General features: G+C 45.5%; 1 protein-coding gene across 1 annotated transcript in view; it reads left to right on the top strand.

The window, feature by feature from the left end:
* The window catches only part of znf385a (zinc finger protein 385A), a 53,999-nt gene extending 35,717 nt beyond the window's left edge, over nt 1-18,282 (top strand). Inside the window, exons 4-8 of the mRNA XM_062392900.1 lie at nt 4,133-4,307; nt 10,072-10,419; nt 14,165-14,349; nt 14,463-14,555; nt 14,850-18,282. Coding sequence (XP_062248884.1) covers nt 4,133-4,307; nt 10,072-10,419; nt 14,165-14,349; nt 14,463-14,555; nt 14,850-15,107 — 1,059 coding nt within the window. The 3' untranslated portion in view covers nt 15,108-18,282. The remainder of the gene's footprint in view (nt 1-4,132; nt 4,308-10,071; nt 10,420-14,164; nt 14,350-14,462; nt 14,556-14,849) is intronic.
* Nucleotides 18,283-19,478: the final 1,196 nt, after the last annotated feature.

The following is a 19,478-nucleotide window of genomic DNA, read 5'->3' on the forward strand; positions in this document are numbered from 1 at the left end:
TCGTAATGTGAGTTTAATGGCATGGTGTGCCCCTGGACAACTTGCATAGATTACTGATGGACAAAATAAAGCAAACAAAAATCATATGGAAGCATTTTAGGTGCAGTGACAACAACTCAGGATCAGTTTTGTCTTTTTGCTGCACACGAGGACAGACACACGACCACGGCAAATGTCAAGTGTGCAGCGTATAATTTGGCTGATTCTCCATATTCCGTGGTGCAGACTTCAGGTCTAGGGCGTGCATCCATCCTCAAAACACAAAATTAAGGAGTGGACCCGTGCTTTAAATACTCCTCAGGCCTACAATCATGGTTTCCGTGTGGTCTGGGAGCTGCAGGGCTGTGATGTGAAGCCTGCTCTTTATACAGTCCTCTGCTGTATATCCTCCAAGGCAAAGAAAACCGTTGGACCGAGATGTTTAAACAGTGAAATACTTAGAGACCTGCAGCTAGCCATCAAATAGTGGCATCTTTAGTTAAGACGTGTCCTCTTGGATGAGGTTAAAATATGCAGTGCATCTGTGTAGAATTTGAATACATAACGTAACTGTGAATGTACACTGTAAATGTGTTGTTTTGAACCGGAGAGCGAAGAGGAAAAGACAAAGGAACCCTTAAATATGTCAGGATTTACTCTTATCATATATGTCGCACAATGTTAACCATATTAAGTACAACACTGAGTTGTAATGCTTAATAGAGCATTTATGTTTGTAAAATCTGCAGGGATAAGCGAGTGAAAACTGCAAAATGCTTGTTCAGCCTCAGGATCGGGACTGCAGGACTACGCCACCTCTCTGTTGTCATTGTCACTATCACATGTCCCCGATTAAAGCCCCCACTGCGACGTAATGTGTCCGCAGCGACGCCCTTGCAGCAGGCTGTCGTTGCTCCATCACGTTCGGTGGGAGAAACACTGGCCTCCATATTGCTGTAGAATTACTTCCCACCCACACTCCTCGCTGTTACTCCCTCTCAAGTGAGGATGAATATTTCAGGAAAACGCGTTGAAGAATCCTGCGCCGCCGTTTCCAGCCTAATTTCTTCCAGTTCTGCCCTTGATATTGACATTTCTCTGTCTTTGTCTGTGAGCGGACCGGGTCTGCTCAGGTCCAAGATGGAGATGAGGGCTAACGTATTATGTCGTAATCAATTTATTTGTCTTCAGAAGGATCCAGTTCTGGCTCCTTGCACCCGCCCTGTGCGCCCCTCATTTCACGCCTCATTTTGCCATCATTTACTCATCTCATTTGATCTTTCTCTTCTGTGCCTCCCCCCCATTCTACGCCTTCCCCTCTCCCAGCAACCTTCCCCCCCATCTTTCTGTCCGTCTCCCCCTCTCAGGATGCATTATTTACAGTGTAGAAATGCCTAAAATTGCCTGCCACTACTTATTATAAGATGCATTTGTCAAGGGCATGGATTACTGTCTGGTTCTGCCTGCCCCAGTGCATCTTGGGAAAGTGGGAGTGAGGAGGCTTGGAGGGGGAAGGGGGGGGGGGTGTTGTGCCCCACTGTCCCTGCGTTGTGCGGTGCTGTGAGGTGCTAAACGGGGGTTTTATGCAGAGTAACCTTGGAGGCGTGCCGCATTAGTGACATCACAGGGTCCGTCGCGCTGCATTGACCAACGTCACAGCCGCTGCAGCAAGATTCTGGCTGATATGCTTCACTCGTTTCCTTCCTCTTGCTCTCTCCTTCAGGACTCTCTCCCTCACTCTGTTCCTCCCTTGTTTAATTTTTTCTGTCACTTTTAACTTCCTCTCCTTTTTTTCTCCCCCCCCTTATCTGGAGCTGCAGCTGAAGCTGTGCTCGGACATCACACAGCTTTCCTCTGAAAATCAGAGTCGTGCTGGGAAGTGATAATGAAATACGGTCATCACAGGCTGATGCCGCACAGTGTTTCATGTCTGAGTTCTTGTCTTTCTCTTTTACATCATTCCTATTTTCCGTTCATCTTTTTGAATCACCTTGTCTTGTTCCCTGGCGAGGAGCTTTATCTTTCCTTCCGTTCTCTCCTTCCTCTCCATCCAGGACCTCAAACTGTCATTCAGCAGCTTGGCGGTTGATCCCCTAGGCTTGGTGGGAGAGGTTAAGAAAGCCTCTTGTTTCTGCCTCACCATTCGCCACCATGTACATTCCAACCGCCCGCATTCCCTTCCTCATCTGAGAGATCACTTTTCTTTCAGCTGCCCCCGCCCCTATTCCCCTGACCCACCCCTCTTTCCACCCACGGCTCCCTCCACCTTGATCGGCTGGTCTAACGGAGTTGGCTTTGCTGGAGCAGCTCCTTAAGACCCCTCTGACAGCGTACGGTTACAGCCCGATTTGTCTTCATGATTTACAAGACTCATGTGATCTTCTCAATCACTGCAGCCCAAACCCCTGGTTTACCCTGCCGGCTGGTGTCCTGGATGCCATCAGGCACGCATAAGGCAAACATACACAACCGGGGCTCACATGCATAGCTCATCGACCCCCTGCCTCCTTCGCCGAGCCAGTCGACCCTCGCTGTTGAGCCCGCGGCCGGCGTGACGGCCTGAGTGTCAGTCAAATTCTCTAAGCCTTTCAGCACCTATGGCAGCTGTCAGCCGCTCTTCACGAGTCAAGACCATGACGCTCCCGCTCCCTGGCAATGAGCTGTAATCCAGCCACTTAACAATCATCTTCATCATTGGCCCCTCGATGCGAAAAGTATTTGGCACAAGTGCTCACACAGTAGACTCGTGGAGACAGCAGGGAGCTATCTGAGTCAAAGAGGGGAGATTGCGGGTGAACAGATGGCAAATAGGGTGTCATGTATGCCACCCGGCCAACGTGCGAGTGTGTGTGCGTGTGTGACTGTGTTTTTGTTTTAAAGTCACCATACTGTGAGGCCAGACCACCTGTGACAGCTCAGTGTAGCCAGCGCACATCTCGTCCACCGTTTCGTCCCCGACTCACATACCTCTCTGCAGACACAAGCAAACACAGACTGGAGACAGACTCCGCTGAGTCTCCTCTCAGATGACTCACCTCTGTTGTTTACGCGCCGAACAAACACATTAGCTCGTAGCTTTTTCTATCTATATAGTGGCTAAAGCTTCTGTAATAAACCTCCTTGCACCATTGTTTTCTTCTTGGCTTGCATCCCCGGTGATCTTCAGTTTCCAAAATAAAAGTGTTTGGGTCCATAAAAAGCTTTTGGAGCTTCAAATGCTTGTGTGGTGACATCCAAGCGTCTGCAAGACCCGACGTTCAAATTCCACTCGAAACACCATCATTTACACCATGTTGTTATCCTAAATGGCCGCTGTTAGCCTCCTCCAGTGAGTCTTTCTCTCTTCGAGTGGAATTTGTATTTCGGGGCTTACAGACACTTGGATGACACCACAGGAGCAGTATGGAGGCATTTTATGTTTTAGCTTTGTTGTTTTGTAATATTTGAAGAAATTGTCACCATTTCCTTCAGTTGTTTACCCCTGAGACTCCAAACGCTTTTTATGGACTCAAACACTTCACTCACCCCTCCATCTGCAGACTGGGTGAATTCTCATTTCAACTATCACTTTATATGGTATTGTGCAGTAGCCGCTGCAGTCAGCATTGTTGTAAGAATCCGGATATGCCTGTTGATAATATGTACGCTAATAATGTGTTTGTGTTGTAGGAGGTAGGGCCGGTCAGTGAAGGGGTTTATAGGTTCTCCAGGCAAAAAGCATGGCGTCATACTTTCCCTCAGGAGGTCTCTAGTAATGTCAGTCAAATACAGTAGAGGCTAGAGGATGTATGTCACTTTGAGCTGAGCAGTTAGTCCAATGGGGACAAACAGATCACCCACAATACGCATAAGTCTGGATATACTGCATGATTTATTTATTGTTAAATTGGAAACCTGTAAGAGGACGGAGCTGCAGGCGGGGCAGACAGGTATATGTCTCAGGTGTCTCCTTCACTGCACCATCGGATCTTTTTTTTTCCCATGCTTGTAATCAATCTGATCGTCCACTGTAAACCTGCCTGCTGTCTGTGGCTCCATTCTCAGAATATTGGATTACATCATAATAACATGCATATGTATCCCTTTTGATATGTTTTTTTTTTTTTACCTGTTCGCCTGCAAAGTTAACGTGTACTTTGTCCCGTGTTCTCAGAGTCAGGCAGAAGCGCATTACAAAGGAAACCGCCACGCCAGGAGAGTCAAAGGCATCGAAACCTCCAAGAGTCGTCCTCAGGAGGGGGACAAGCCTCACACTGTGCCCCCCACCTGCTCCCCGTCTCCGCCCGGACCCCTGAGCATCATCTCAGACATTGAGCCCAGCAAAGCGGGTGAGAGAGCAGAAACTGGTGCCAGGACTAGAACTAAAAAAAGAGACTAATAATTAATAAGATGTGTCTTTTGATGTAGGAATAATCATTTCAACCCTTGCAGTGTGTTTGGTGGCTTTTATATCGTTTTGCATGGAAGTAAAATGGAAAATGTGCAAGAATAACAAAGGAATCTGATCCCTGCAGCTTTTTGCAGTGTGTTGTTTTTCTTGTGTGCCATTCAGCACTGTGTGTGGTCTGATTTGGCTCGGGCATTATTTTTCTGGCTAACAACACAAACCTCCAGAAAGGGCTTGCACTGACAGCGTTTATTGGATGGAGAAAATAAAAAACAAAGAATTCATAAATGCCTAAATGTGACTCAGAGTTCCGGGGAAGTTGCGTTAAAGTTGGACACCGATGAAGCAATCAGCTTCTGTGAATCTAGACACATACAGTTTAATCAAGATATTAAATGGTATTAAATTGAGCTTTAAGCAGAATGTTCTCATCGGTTTACAAGCACTGGGCAGTCAATTCTGCCAAGAGGCAAAATATTTACATCTCCAACCAGAGCCTACTTTTAAAAAGATAATAAAGAACTTGTATGAAGCTCAAACAAACAGATGTTTAGTGTTAGACCATCAGTTTACATCACAGGCTTTTCTTTTTCAGCTTAATTTAGTACAACATGCCAGGGGATCACTTTTTATTGATCCTGTCTGGCCAACAGCTGAGCAGCAGAGAGCGAGAGAGAGAGAGAGAGAGAGAGAGAGAGAGAGAGAGAGAGAGAGAGAGAGAGAAAGAGAGAGGGAGAGATAGGGGAGTTAACCAACCCAGATGTCAGGTGTCTCGCTCTCTGAGTGACAGGTGGATGAAAGTAGACACATCATCATCCCACCACAGATTGTCCTCTGTATTAGTCCAGTCCAACCACAGCGATGCTTTGTTCAGCTGGTCAAAGTGAAACTGGTTTGGAGCTCGTCCATTTAGACTGTGAGTGGGTGTGTTGGCATTGAGCGATGAAAACGTGGCAGTTTCTTGCCATGTGTTTGTCTTTGTGTGACCGAGTAAGTGTGACACCACAACTTCAAAATAGACCATGTCGCCTGAGTCGTGGGGATAACGGGAGACAAATAAAGAGGACACCATTGCTGAATGGGACCAGAAGACAGAAAGCACAGAGATAACAGCTGATCTGAAAAAAGTGAAGAGTAATTTCACATGGCAGAATTACTTGGTTTTTCTTTTTCTCTTCCTGTCGTGCTCATCTTCCTATTTCCAGCTATAGTTCAGAGACTGGGGTACACGTGGGCCTCTGCCCTTCTCTTGTCTCCACTCAGGAGATTTTCCATTGCCTCAGAGTCACCGCTCTGTCTTTGGATCAAACACGGGGGAATGAATAGACTAGTCGTGTTTCGGTGACATTTACAAAAGGTTCCTGTCGCTGACTGTTTACCAGACATTTCCACCTTATTGACAGGAGGGCACAGAGCAAAGATGATGAACGGAGATGAAACAGGTCCAATAAAAGGGCAAGTATTGCCAGAGCGCTGTCTTTGACTTTTATATTTTACTGTCCATAAAAATAACTTTTCACATTTATTCTTGCTGATCCAGAGTAGTAAGAAGCAAGCCCTTTTCGTTTCACTCACTCTCCCTCATGGGGGATCTTACATCAACTCCAGGCCTATCGCCATTAGTGAGACTTCCCGGGGTGAGCTCCAAAAACTCGAGGAGCCAAAACAAGCCTGCCATGATTGAGATCTGAAAGTAGCAACATGTGAAAGAATGCCTTTTTCCGTCCAAGCCTTTTTCTCTTGACCCTGGAACCTCATCTCTTCCTGATCTGCCTGTATGCTTGCTTACTTTTGTGCGTTTGTGTGTGTCAGTGTGTCTGTGTGTCTGTGTGTCTGTGTATGTACATCCTGTTTGTCCCACTGCTCCATGGTATATGGGGGCAGAGCTCTGGGAGCAGACATCTGTGCATGACCTCAACTGGGAATGCATGCATCTATAGACAGACACAGGTCACACAGGGGCTAGTCACCCGGAAACTGACAAAGACACATTGGGCTACACACATAAGTTTATGCACACACATAAACAAACACACGTAGACAAACTCACATACACAAACAATGTGGTTTGGCCGGTGCAAGCCCTATTGTGAGGAAGAAGAGTATTTCTCCCAGTCCAAATCCCTTAGAACAGCATGTGTTTCTTGTGAATGGTTTATTTGTTGATATGGGATATTGAACAGTATCACGGTATCCTGAGACATTGAACAATTACACAGTCTAGCATGGCAATAATGATCTTTTCGTTACACCCTCACATGAAATAGTGATGGCCATAAGCAGGATATAACATTAAGACCTTGCTGACGGCTTAAACAGTGGAAGGTCAGTTATGCTTTTGTTTTGCTCTTTCTTCTTCAACCGAATGGCTGCCAGAGCAGGTCGGGACTTTTATGGCCCTTCGCGGGTTTGTGGTCGGTGTCATCCCCAAAGACGAGGCCCTTGGCTCTGGGGGATTTGGCCTAGAGAACTGAGGGTTTGGCCGATGGAGCGGCAGCTGTTTACTCGGAGAGAAACCCTGCTCTCCCTCCCTGCCTCCCCATTCTCTTCATCCCTCCGCTGCCACTCCCACACTAATGAAGGGCCCTGTTAAAACCACCCTGATATTATAGCGTGCTTGAGTCCACACACACAGTCCCAGGGCACGCACACACACACCCAAGGTCAATTAAACAGAGGACTTGCGTGTGAGGGCTAGTGTTGCACGGCAGTGAGGTGACTGCAGTGTCGGCTTACACGGAGCTGATACATTTGCTGTTTGCCTTGGACTTTTTAGTTTCTGGGAATTCACCCGATTTTTCCTCCTTGGTGAGCTAGTTGATGAAATGTACCTGCAATAACACGGGTATCTGATAAACAGAATTTGCTTGTCAGTGTGTATGTGTGCATTTGTGTGGGAGTGTGCGACTCAGAGTTCAGATGTGGGCCAGACGGGGGAAAACAGCACCAAGCTGCATAATGAATGAGGCTCGGGTCTTGCATTACGTTTCGTTGCTCGTTAATCATTAAGAATGGGCACTGGCAGGACACCAGCAGGGCACTGGTAGCAGAAAATGTCAGCCTGCCTATGTAACTCTTACCCCTGATCACACTCACAAACACACAAACAGACACACAAACACACACACACAAATGCCCTACAAATGGCCATACCAGCGCTCACTCAATACCCCATTGCTGAGGCAAACCTGTTAACTTGAAACTGAAAGTTACACAGAATTTCTATTTTTGTGAGGACCAGTTGGAGTAACAGACTCCATGATGTAAAGGCATATTCAAAGCTTAGGCAGGAACTCTTTAATTCTCTGCCTTCCACACCAATTCCAGGATCAGATATATTTTTAATTTCCAACAAGCTTTTGCGAGAGGATAGAATGCCCCCCCCCCACCCCCCCCCCCCCCCCCCAAGGAGTTGGGATGAACATTGACTCTCCCCCCGCCACCAGTGGAAGTTCCTTGGGCCTGAATTTGAATTTGTCTGTATTCAATCCCGTGGCTTTATCAACAGAACCTCTCCCCATGGACTGCATTCTATACATAGCTTTAATTTCCTGAAGCGGATTAAGTCCATGCAGACACACCAGGCTGTAGTGTAAAGCATCTGGACTGAGTTATCTCCCTCCGCTGACCTCTCCCTGTGAATAATCCCTTCTTCTGTTTGGCTGTGAGGCCAGCTACAAGGGGACAAAGGTCAACTGCCTTATCAATCTTTAATTAGACTTACAGCACTTTCTGAAGAATCGAGGAACTCTGAAAAATTGGATAATCTGAGTTTCGGGTGAGGAAAAACAAAGCATTTTATCTTCTCTGTGCAGAATCTTTCAGGCTTTGGATTTTAGACACTAACTGTGACAAAAAGAGACACTCACTCCCTGGGAGGAGGGGATTTGGTTTTGGGACAGACTCAGTGCATTACTGTGGCTTCATTGCTAGGCAGCCTAAAGGGGTTGGCCTCAAGCTGAACTTGTACTGAGGGGGGGGGGGGGGGGGTGTAGGATACGTTCAGTGTGGTATGATGTGTAATGGTGACTGGATGTGATGGTTCAGCGTGTGGCGGTCCTCCAGGTTATCCCTCACTTCTATCTGGGCAGCCACCTCTGTTCTCCCCTCTTGATTTTAACTCAAACCACATGTTATTGGCTCTGTGGAGTTTTGTTTTCCCCCCCACATTTTTATGAATTAAAGGGCATGTGTTTGTGCTGTGTGTGGGCAAACGTTGACATCCATACTGGAGATTACGTATCATTATTATTATTCTGCCTAGTCATTCTGGGCTACTCAACCCATCTAGCTCTGTTGCACAGTGGCACAAGCAGGCACATTAAGAGTCACAATTACCACTTCAGGGCTGCACACAGCACTTTGATCCTGCTTTATGGCCTCTCTATTGCTGCAGAGAGTCGGCGCTAGAAATTATTTTATCCTTTTTAATTAAACATCTGTTTGACAAACGCTACATGCAGCCAGCAGCTCTGCAGCTGGAAACTCTAACCATGGAAAGAGAGGGAATTTTGATCCTGGAAAGCAGTGGAATGGAAAGCACTCAAAATGGCATTTTCACCAGAGATGATGCAATAGAATAGGCAGAGCAGCTCTGTAGTTATACAATGCACAAATTACCATATATTCACATAAGAGTCTCAGGGTGGAACAAAAGCAGAAAACTCCACCGCCCATGTATGGTCTCTTTCACGTGACACAAACGACAAAGCGATGTGATCCTTAAAAAGGACACAGAGTAGTTAAAGTCAATACTTCTTTCTTCACAGAAATACTCCACGTTATCCCTTTAAGACCATAATCCACTGGGGCTTTTTGCATTGTGTGTCTTTGGCGCTACATCCTGGGGAGCTCCAGAAAGGGGCCTACTGGTGCCTCCTGATGGGAGAGTTCAGAATACCCCACCCAAATTTAGGGGGTCTTTTATCAGTCAACGCCCACCACTTGGTGAATACCGAAGGCATTGCACATGGGAGTGGCTGACCAGAAACATGTGTTTGGAAATGTATGTATAAACATGTTCCGTGAGGGGAAAGAGAAAATACCATAATAAGAAACTGCAGTGAGGGAGAGAGAGCAGAGGGAGACGTGTGCAGAAAGCGAGAGCAGGACTCACCTAATGATATTTTCTTTGGACCCACCGAACTGAACTATGACAAAGAAGGTGTCATTTAGCTTCAACCCCTGCCAAGAACAGCAGGTGTGCAGGAAAGAGTGGAAACATGCACATGCAGGCTGGGCTATCTGTTTCCTATTCCTCGCTTCAGAAGATATTCAGACCACATCAGTGACAGATTGGCCTGCAGACTTCAAAAAGCCTTGAAACATATTAAACACATGGCCATCCCTTCAAACACGTGGGACATGAGTTTTCCTCCACTCAACCACTTTATGTGTAGCTTTAATTAAAAGGGGGTGCTCTCTGGATGGGCCTGTACAGTAGGATATAGAGAGCACTTCCGCCTGTGAGCGCTTTATGCTGGTTTGTCTGATCTGTGGAGCAGCCTTCCTCGTGCAGCCGGCTGTTGTTTACCCATGTGGTTTGACGTGGTAGAGTTGTACTCCAGCCTTCACCACAGAGTTTAAAGACAATGGCGTCTGACTCTGTTGTGTGTGTATTTTAGTTTTTGGACAAAACAACTGCTTATTTTCTTCCACACTTCGAATTTGACGCTCACTTTCTTTCTCTCCTTTGTGTTTTGCAGATGAACCACGGCCTCTATCACAGTTAAATGTGCCCCTCCTGGCCCCGGGTCCCCTTCCCACCCTGACCACCCCGCCCACCACGCCCATGGACACCTCCGTGCCCACAGTGTGCCCCCTCCTGCCCACCCTTACCCCTCCCTTGATCCCCCCTTCCCCCTCCCCAGGCTGCGGCGGTGGCAGCGCCCCCTCGGAGCAGCTGGGATCCGGAATGGGAGCCGCCGGCGCTCCGGCCTCCAGCAGCCCATCCAACCCCGAGACAGAGGAGGACAAGGCCAAGAAGCTGCTGTACTGCTCACTGTGCAAGGTGGCAGTCAACTCATTGTCACAGCTGGAGGCCCACAACAAAGGTGAGTTCATGTGTGAGCTCTGACTGCCGCCTGAAAATAACTGTCAATCAAACCATGAGGGGTTGAGTGTGTTTCCTCTTTGGATGTTGTGTTTCTGGGTTGTCTCTGTGGTAGGATTGTGAAAACACTGCTGATTTTGTTGCTGCAAACACAATGTTTCCCAACCTGTGTGTGTCAAAAGTAATTTGTCCTCGACTAGTCGGAGTAAGAAATCAGAAAGGGAGGAGAGAAGATAGGTGGGTGGAAAGTGGGGAGAGAATTTAAATTGAAATGAAAATTTATATTTTATTTCACAACTTTGAAAGCTTAACATCACTGTTGCCAGGACAATCAAATAGTAACTTCATAAAGAAATAGAATGTCGCTCAGTAGAGTGAATTCCTTTGCCAAGGCCCAACAGCCCCATTATGAAACCACATTGAAATTCAAAGATTAGGATTTTTATCTGGAACTGCACAAAATTTCTCACAATTTCAGATCCTGCACAATAACAAACAAATACCGATGAAATGATATCCTCCTTGGTGGTAATCACATGTAAACTAGTGCCGGTGAAGATGTATTTAATGGACTGATGTATCATATTTAAATTCGCTTATCCTCCTCAAAGTTACACACACATACACGCATAAAGTCGATTGAAGAAATGTCCTTAGTAGCCGTTTCAGGTTGAGTGCGACCCAGCACAGGATCCTGAGAATAACACTGATCAGCAGATAGCTGATCTGTTTGACACTGAGGGGCAGCACCTCTGTAACCGAGCCTTGATCTCCAGGTTCCAGCGGCTCAGTCAGGGTGGCTCATCTCACATGAGAGTGTCTGCTCTCTCCCATGGCATGCTGCAACACCCAAATCACACAAGACATATCATTATCTAAAAGACAGCTTTCCCCTCGACTCAGGGACTCATGATTTATCTTGTCATTGGCAGCTGGAGACGTTTAAAAAAAAAACTGGGTATTGCATAGCCTGGAGCCTTTCCCTTGAGAAGTTGTAGAGAGGGATGGTTTAGGCGTGTAACCACTGTATCGGGATTTAGAGGGAAAATAAGCGGAAAAAAATATGATTTAATTTAATTTAATTATTCCTGCGCAGGAGGTAAATAAAAAAGAAAATTTAAATAAAATTAAAAACATTAAAAAATGTATATAATAACAAAAGGCCAATTAATTTGCATGAAAAAAATAAATAATGATCCTCTCAAATTGAAAAGGGCCTCACTGTCAGTACCTGTCAGTGCTCGGGCCCTAAATAGGCGGGTATGTGTGTGAGCTCACCACAACACCTGCCTCAACATTCAGTCAGACAGCTTTCACACATGACAATACTTTCTCATGGGGTCCATATATCCCCAGAGGTTCTGTCTGCCTGCTTTAATTCTTTATGGCCTACACACGTCAGTGCTGCCTGGGATCCTGTTTACCTCTGAGAACAGTTTCTATCTGCTGGATCTCCACCCTGTCTTCTACTCCACAAAAAAAAAACTACAACGCACAACAGGGGACGGCCTCTTCACCAGTGTTACTCAATCCTGCTTCCTTTGAGGATTGATAGAAGGCAGCCAACCGATACCTCTTAATGCTGAAGTGTTAATCGATAAATATGGACTCACTTCATGGTCCGATTAACCCGTGGAAGGCTTTTTGAATTCACATTATATCACGCTTTGATTCATTCTCTTGCATCAACCACCTAACAGTACATTTGCATTACATCTGCCCACTAGCACATTGACTATGTACATGAACATGGAGGTAAAGCAATATATCAAACACACACACACAAACACACACACACACACACACACACACACACACAGTATACTACAGCTTCTAAACATAACCACAGCCTGGATAGATAATTAATAAAGTTTATACCCTGGATTAATAAGAGAGGAAATGGCTGAAGCTCTAACAGCGAAATGATCTGGAAACAATCACCTCAATCCTTCTCAAAATCTCTACGATCCATGTTAGCATAGTTCCAAAAAAAAGCATATGCCGTGCAGACACATATGCCATGCAGAATGCGTGACACAGAACACACTGCAGAGAAGAAAGAGGAGAGTAAGATTGATGAAGCCTATGTAATGTTCTTTTAGTATTTGTGCTGTCAACGCACTGCATTTTTTTGAGTTCGCAAATGCTCCTTGTCTCCATGTGTGTCGGTTTACGATGTGAGTAAACCTTACGAAGACGAGAACTCCACTGAGCCATCCATTGTGGGACCGGAATAAAACAAAGACCAATAACAGACACCCAAGGAGCACTTTTCTGGCCACGATCAAACTACACCATTCCAGCCCCTCTCCTCCCCAGTGGAGCCTCCATGTTCCCCGTCTACCAGCCGACCGCCATGATTTCCGCTCTCTTCTGTAACCTTAACTCTGTTCAAAGGGATTTTAGAGAGTGACTGCGATTCAAAGTCGGAGCCAGTGACAGTGCAAGACTCTACTCTCAGAGCAGAGAGGCCAAGCAGTTGTTCCCTCAGCCAGGAACAAAACGTGTGATTATTTAATGAGATACTATTCTGGCACACTCTTGTCGTGTGCTGCTTTGCATACCACTTGAAATGGAAAGTAAGAGAGCTTCTTTTCTATATCAGATCTTTGTTGCCAATTCCGCCGCTGGCATTTGTTGAAATTATTAGATAAATATGCTGAACATAGAAATGCTATACATGAAAGTATGAAACATGCATCCCCACAGTTCAGAATATCTTATATTATTTTTAGTGTGTGGACATCATTTAATCACAGGCGTCTGACAGAATATATTTCTTCTGAAATGCTCAGTATTCAAATTTTTATTATTGCAGGAATAATAATTGGATTTAAAGCAGGACGCAGGGGGTCAGCACATTAAGATGTCTGAGTTTATGTGTTATATGTTGATTTATGTCCACTGTGTTGAACACACCTCTATAATGAAGCTGCTCAGTGTTTTGACTGCTCAGCATTATTGATGGTCGACAGAAACAATGGCCTTTCAACAGCAGACACCATTTCACAGCATGGGCTTCATTCAGAGTTCAACATCTTTATTTGTTCCCACTGTGAAACTGTGAAAAGCACAGGTGGAATGATCTTACAGCAAAGACTCTGTAATCCCTGCCAGGACAAACCTGCTTCTCATAATAACCTGCCCTTCAAATTTCTGACTTTGACATTTACGGCCAAAATTATTTATTTTGAAGGTGAAGCTTCGGTGGTTTTGTGCTTTCATCGGTGTTGGGACATGTGGTGGAGGAAATTTACTACATACTGCAAATAATGTATGACCTCATCTCAACCTCTCCCCTCATTTAAACATAATAGATCTGTTATAATAATATTAACATTAGAGGGGGCTTGGAGTTCGTCCTCCACATCACCAGCTGCACAGCTGTCCAGCTGCTGCCATCTACCGGTGAAAAGCTGGCACTACAACGTTATATTACAGCACATTCGGTTATTTATGTCCTGCATATGTTATGATTTACTGGAGAATCAAGGGCCCCATACATATTCTTTTCTTTATGCTCTGATCTTTGTGGCTGTTACTGATTTCAGTGCATTGTGCTGCAGAGAAACCCTGTCCACGCTCATTTTGATTTAGTCAGGTGGAAGCAGCATGACTCATATGTTATATATAGTGATACATCTCCACTATATTACTCCATTTTATTCCATTAGCCTCTAAATAGGTTATTTCATCTCGGTTAATGACATTGCCGTGTATTTGTTTGTGTGCGTCTCTTTGTGCAGGTACCAAACACAAAACTATCCTGGAGGCACGGAGCGGGCTGGGCCCAATCAAGGCGTATCCTCGCCTGGGCCCCAAACCCATTGGAGAGCAGGGAGGGGGGCCGGTGGACCCCAACACTCAGGAAAGAACCTTCCACTGTGAGATTTGCAACGTGCGGGTCAACTCTGAACTACAACTCAAACAGGTAGAAGGAAGATAATCAACCCAAGTGGCTGGATTTTTCATCCTTTTGACTGGAAAACGTTTATGCTTACAGATAGTGGGGCTAATCTGTCTTCCTGTGTTCTTTCCTCCCAGCACATATCGAGTCGAAGGCACCGGGACGGCATGGCGGGCAAGCCTAACCCCCTCCTCAGCCGACACAAGAAGCACAGGGGAGCTGATCTGACGGTAACCTTTCAAGCTCACAGTCTAATTCTGACTGAGTCAACAAACCCGAAAGCCAAAAAGCAAATACACAGTGATAAACAAGAACATGACGCGTGGTTCAAGCATGTTGATCCGGTCGCCCTGCTTTTGGCTGTGTCTGAAACCTCTGCATTATGACTGATCCAAAGAGTCTGAAAAAGGAGGTCTATATTTGTTTCGCCGACATGTTTCGACCTTCTGGTTCTAATTATTTTATCCCTCTCTCTCCCTTCCCCCTGGTCTTGTGTTTCCTGCCTCACCCCCTTCTGTTTTTAGTCTACTTTGACCTTCTCCAAGGATCTCACCAAAGCTTTGGGTGCGGGCCTCTTGCCCAGCCCCTTGGCTGTTGCTGCAGCAATGGCCGCTGCAGCATCGTCGAACCAGATGGCCCTTCGAGTGGCAGCTTCCGGGCAACACGCGCACCATCATCATCATCACCTATTGCAAGGCCCACCTCTCAGCCACGCCATCCTAAGACCTGCTCCGGGGCCCATGCGCACCACCCACGGGCCAATCCTCTTCTCCCCTTACTGACACATCACCGGCTGACTCCGGCCCGGCAGGAACAGCCACTCCAAAAGCACACTGTGAAGATACAAACATGATCAACAAACAGCAATTGATAGGGGGGGCGGGGGAATCCAATCATTTAAATAACGAACTGAGAGAAAACAAGGGAAAGGAGCCGCAGAGAGGAGTAGAAGTATATGTCTCTCTTTCTTCCCTTTACCTGAAACTCTCCCTTCATTTCAAAGACTTCTGGGTGATGGAATGAGCAGAGGAGACATCTTCATTATGCATTGAACTCCCTTGGGCATCTCTCACCTCCCCCCGGTCCCTCTCCCTTGCACTGTGGCCCTGTCACGGCCGCCTCGATCGCTACAGACAAAACCCATGCAGACCTTTCTAGAAACATTAAACCACATGTAGTGTTACGTCATTATTCAGTCATCACGGCTCAACGTCTTCTCCTCATCCTATGCACCTCAAAAAACCAAGGCAGTAATGTTAGTGGGGTCCTCTCTGTTTGCGTCACATGTAGCTGTGGCAGCCTCCACCCATACTGTACATGCCCCCTTCTGCACCGGAGGCCAGCGACTACTCAGTTTGTGACACTTAGCTTCTCGCTAGATACAGCATGACAGGCAGTTGGTGGCCGCATCTTGGCACGTCTGATGGGTGTGTGTGCGTGTTTTTCTGTGGGTGTGTATGTGTGTGTGTGAATGTGGGGGGTTTAAGGGAGCAGAGAAGTGACTGTGGGGGATTGCGCTCCCCACTGTCATTTCCTGGGAGGGCGAGGCGAGAGGAGGGCTGGCACGGGTCAGTGGAGGGATTGACCCCAGGCGGCATGCAGACACACACAGGCCTGAGCAAATCTGTGGTTTTTAAAATAGACCGCACCAACATGCATCGCTACAGGGCACGTCTGCCAACCTTCATATCAGTCAGAGCAGAACCTCTCCGAAGGGGAGAGACGATGGGGAAAACAACAGAATTCACACATTGGTACGTACTGTGCTGCTGTATTACACACAATCCCCGTCCACAGCCTAGATTCCCTTAGATGGGAAGGTTGTGTGCTTTTACTCACAGTAGAGAGGAATGTTCAGGAACATAACACATATGATTTAAGCGTGAGACTTCTATTCACATGTTATCAAAAAAACATTTACTGACATCCTGGACGTCGCCCTGGTCTTTTGATTGGCTGTGTAGGTGTGAAGGTCTGACTTAGGTGTGACCCTGGGCTCCGATGTGTTCGGGTTGTTCCTGCTCACAGCCGCCGCCACGCAATAAGCTCCTGAAGGGTCAGGCCTCTGCATCACTGGGTCAAACTCTTCCATTCCTGCCCCATCCTCCTCCCCTCCCCCGTATCCAAAGGTTTAAATTAGTCTATGGGCGAGGGCACACCGGCGCTGGCAACAATAATGCTGAAAGGGAACAAATTGATAAAAGGAAGATGAAAGCCAAGCCAAATACGTTCTCGGAGAGATGATGTGGAGCCAGAGTGACAGCCGAGTTCAGAAGCCCACAGCGAGGCCACTGGGAGCTTGAGCCCAAGGCATCCATCAATACTTCCTGTCTTGCAACTGAAAGCCATGAAACGCACCATGATTTGTTTTCTTCAACAAAGACTGGTGAGCACTTTGTTTTGTTTGATGGGACTGTTCGTGTTTATATCATGCGTACAAATGAGCTGGATAAGAAAAAAACACAATAAAAAATATTTTTGTAGATGGAAAATGTTGATATCTGCATCCGTGAAGGTAGGAGCAGAAAGGGGGTGGAGTTTGATGGATCGTGGCTTTGACTTAGACACAGAATCTAACTCAGCGGGCAGCCACAGAAGCCCAGCTGAGCTCGGCGGCCGCAGACCTGTCCCGCTCGACTGCCTGAAGCTATCACTCCCTTTTTTTTTCTGAACAAGATGTACACTGTGCCCTTTCATTGAGAAGCAATGAGCTCTAATGTCTTACCCTCGTCTGAATATTGCAATGCAATGAGCAATTTCTATCAGAGTGACCTGTTAGCGTTGTGACATGTCGTCTGGATTCATGTGTAAACCGGTAGCATGCCAGCGGACAGACTTTTCGGTTCTTCCATGAGGCAGGTGCAGACCCTCGCAGGGATTTAAAGAGGGAGAGGCAGAGGTGGAGCTGGGTTTAGGTACCGACCCTTCATATTAAAGGGATTTTTTACTATGGTAATCTCTGCTTGGGGAACAGGGTACAATGCCAGGTATCAAGGGATTAAAGATAGATGTGTATCTTTTTTTTTTCTCAACTTACTGAATTGCATTTTTTTTTTCTGTGTGTGTGAAATGTGTTTAAGTGTAAGTCCTGAGGAACATTATCAATGCCATTACTTAAAGAAGAAGCTGGCTCTGGGTCAGCTTCCACCATTGTGCTCTTTTTTCTGTTGTTGCTGGACGAAGCCTCCTTTGCAGCTCATTCTGCGTGTGAGATCACTCTTCCAGGATCTGTGCTCTCTCTCTCGCTCCCATCGGTGTGTGTGTGTGTGTTTGTTACCATATGTACTTTTGTGTGTGTTGGGACCAGCTCTCACCCCCTCTCCCCCACCAATCAGAGACAGAAGTGACCTGGAGCTAAAGTGCCCTAACAAATCAAAACAAAAACCTGCACCAACGTTTGGTTTTGGGAAGATTTATCAGCCATCCTGGATTCCTATTAGACTTCATCAAAGACCCGACCTGAAAAAGTACTGCAGTCCTGTCCCCGGTAGGTCAGTCAGGTAGCAGCACCACAGATATGTTCATATTGTCCTTAACATGTTCAGTCTGTGGTTATTTCCATTGATCCATCTCATCATTCACGTATGGGAAATAAATGTTAGATTCCTATTGGGCAGGTATTTCATGTTAGCTGTGTTTAGGCTCCTAGCCTTAGCCTTATTCTGCCCTCAGTCTCTCCCAGAGAAAAGAGAGAGAGAGAGATAGAGAGGCTATGGTGTACTTTTTTTGTCTTGCCAATAAAGTTATTTTTTGAATTTCATTGTCACGGGGGACAACGAGTTTGTATGGCGAACTGTAGCAATACCTGACTCATTCTGGCTACTCTTGTTTATTGCAATAAGAAAATGAAACAATAAATGTGTATGTGAGTAAAACATTATAAATGTAATTTAAATGAAAAAGAAACTTTATGGTAAATACTATTGGTATCAAGAGAAACCATGGTGGATATAAAAAAAAAAAGTACATGTCAATAAATCATTAAATGAAATGAACGTCTGTGCTTTTTATGAATCAGTAATTGTTTGGTTGACTTGACATTAATGGTTTTAGGTGGTAAAGCTGGAATCAAAATGTTAAAGAAATGAAATATTTCAAAGTTAATTTTTTAGGAGAGAATTTGTGCAACCACAAATATATATATATATACATATATTTTAAAACTAAGTAAAACCTGCTTCCATTAATCAGGAGTTGCTCAATTATTAACTGTCGGAGGAGATTTATCCCAAAATGACACCAATGTCACATCTGTTGCTTTCAAACAAAAGGGGAGACATGTTCAGATTTGATCAGATGATGCCTGATAATTAACCACTATAACTTCACTGTGGAATGAAGTCAGAAGATGATTTATTGACAAGACTATTTGCCTGATGCTTCTGGAGTCCACATTACTCCAGGAGGCCACAGCACAAATTTGAGGAGCTGCAGATTGACAAAGAAAATTTGTTTAGACAAATTTGTACCTCTTCAGGAATCGATTGTATATGAAAGTGCTCAGCTCACTTTACAAACAGACACTTCTGAATTTATTGGAAAGGAAGACCAGACACAATATTTAGAATTCCCGACCTTAAAGGGATAATTCACTTTTCACCAACCCCTCCATCGGCATAGTGGTGAGTAGATGAGATTTCGGTGACTTATCCCGTAGGCAAAACCTTAACTATCATTGGTTCTGCCCTTTCTTGCCCTTTACTTGTTTCCATGTGGAATTGTTCCACTGGAAATGTACATATATACAACATCATTGTTTCAAGAGTGTTATTCTATTGTTAATGAATACTATTTATCTCTCGGTAAACACTCACTAACATTAACTCAAGTGCTGTTTCCTGGAGAAGAAGGAGCTATAAACAGTGGAGGGAGCTTCTCCCCTGATGTCATGGTTCAGATTCAGACCATCCCTTCATGAGAGGGCCACAGTCGGCACCAAGGGCCCAAAGTTAAAGCTCTTTATTGCAACGGATTGTTTCACGTAAGGTTTTCATGTGTGTTGTTTTCAGTTTTCTTTTCTCCAGGTTTGGATGAGCTCATTTGCATTGCATTGTAAATATGAAAAAACACATTTGAGAAGCCTAAAGAGCAAATTTTTTCCTTCACTTTAGTCGAAGGCAATCTAATACAACTTCTCTGTCATGTTTCTATAC

Source organism: Platichthys flesus, chromosome 7 (assembly GCF_949316205.1).
Source record: "Platichthys flesus chromosome 7, fPlaFle2.1, whole genome shotgun sequence".
Lineage (NCBI taxonomy): Eukaryota > Metazoa > Chordata > Actinopteri > Pleuronectiformes > Pleuronectidae > Platichthys > Platichthys flesus.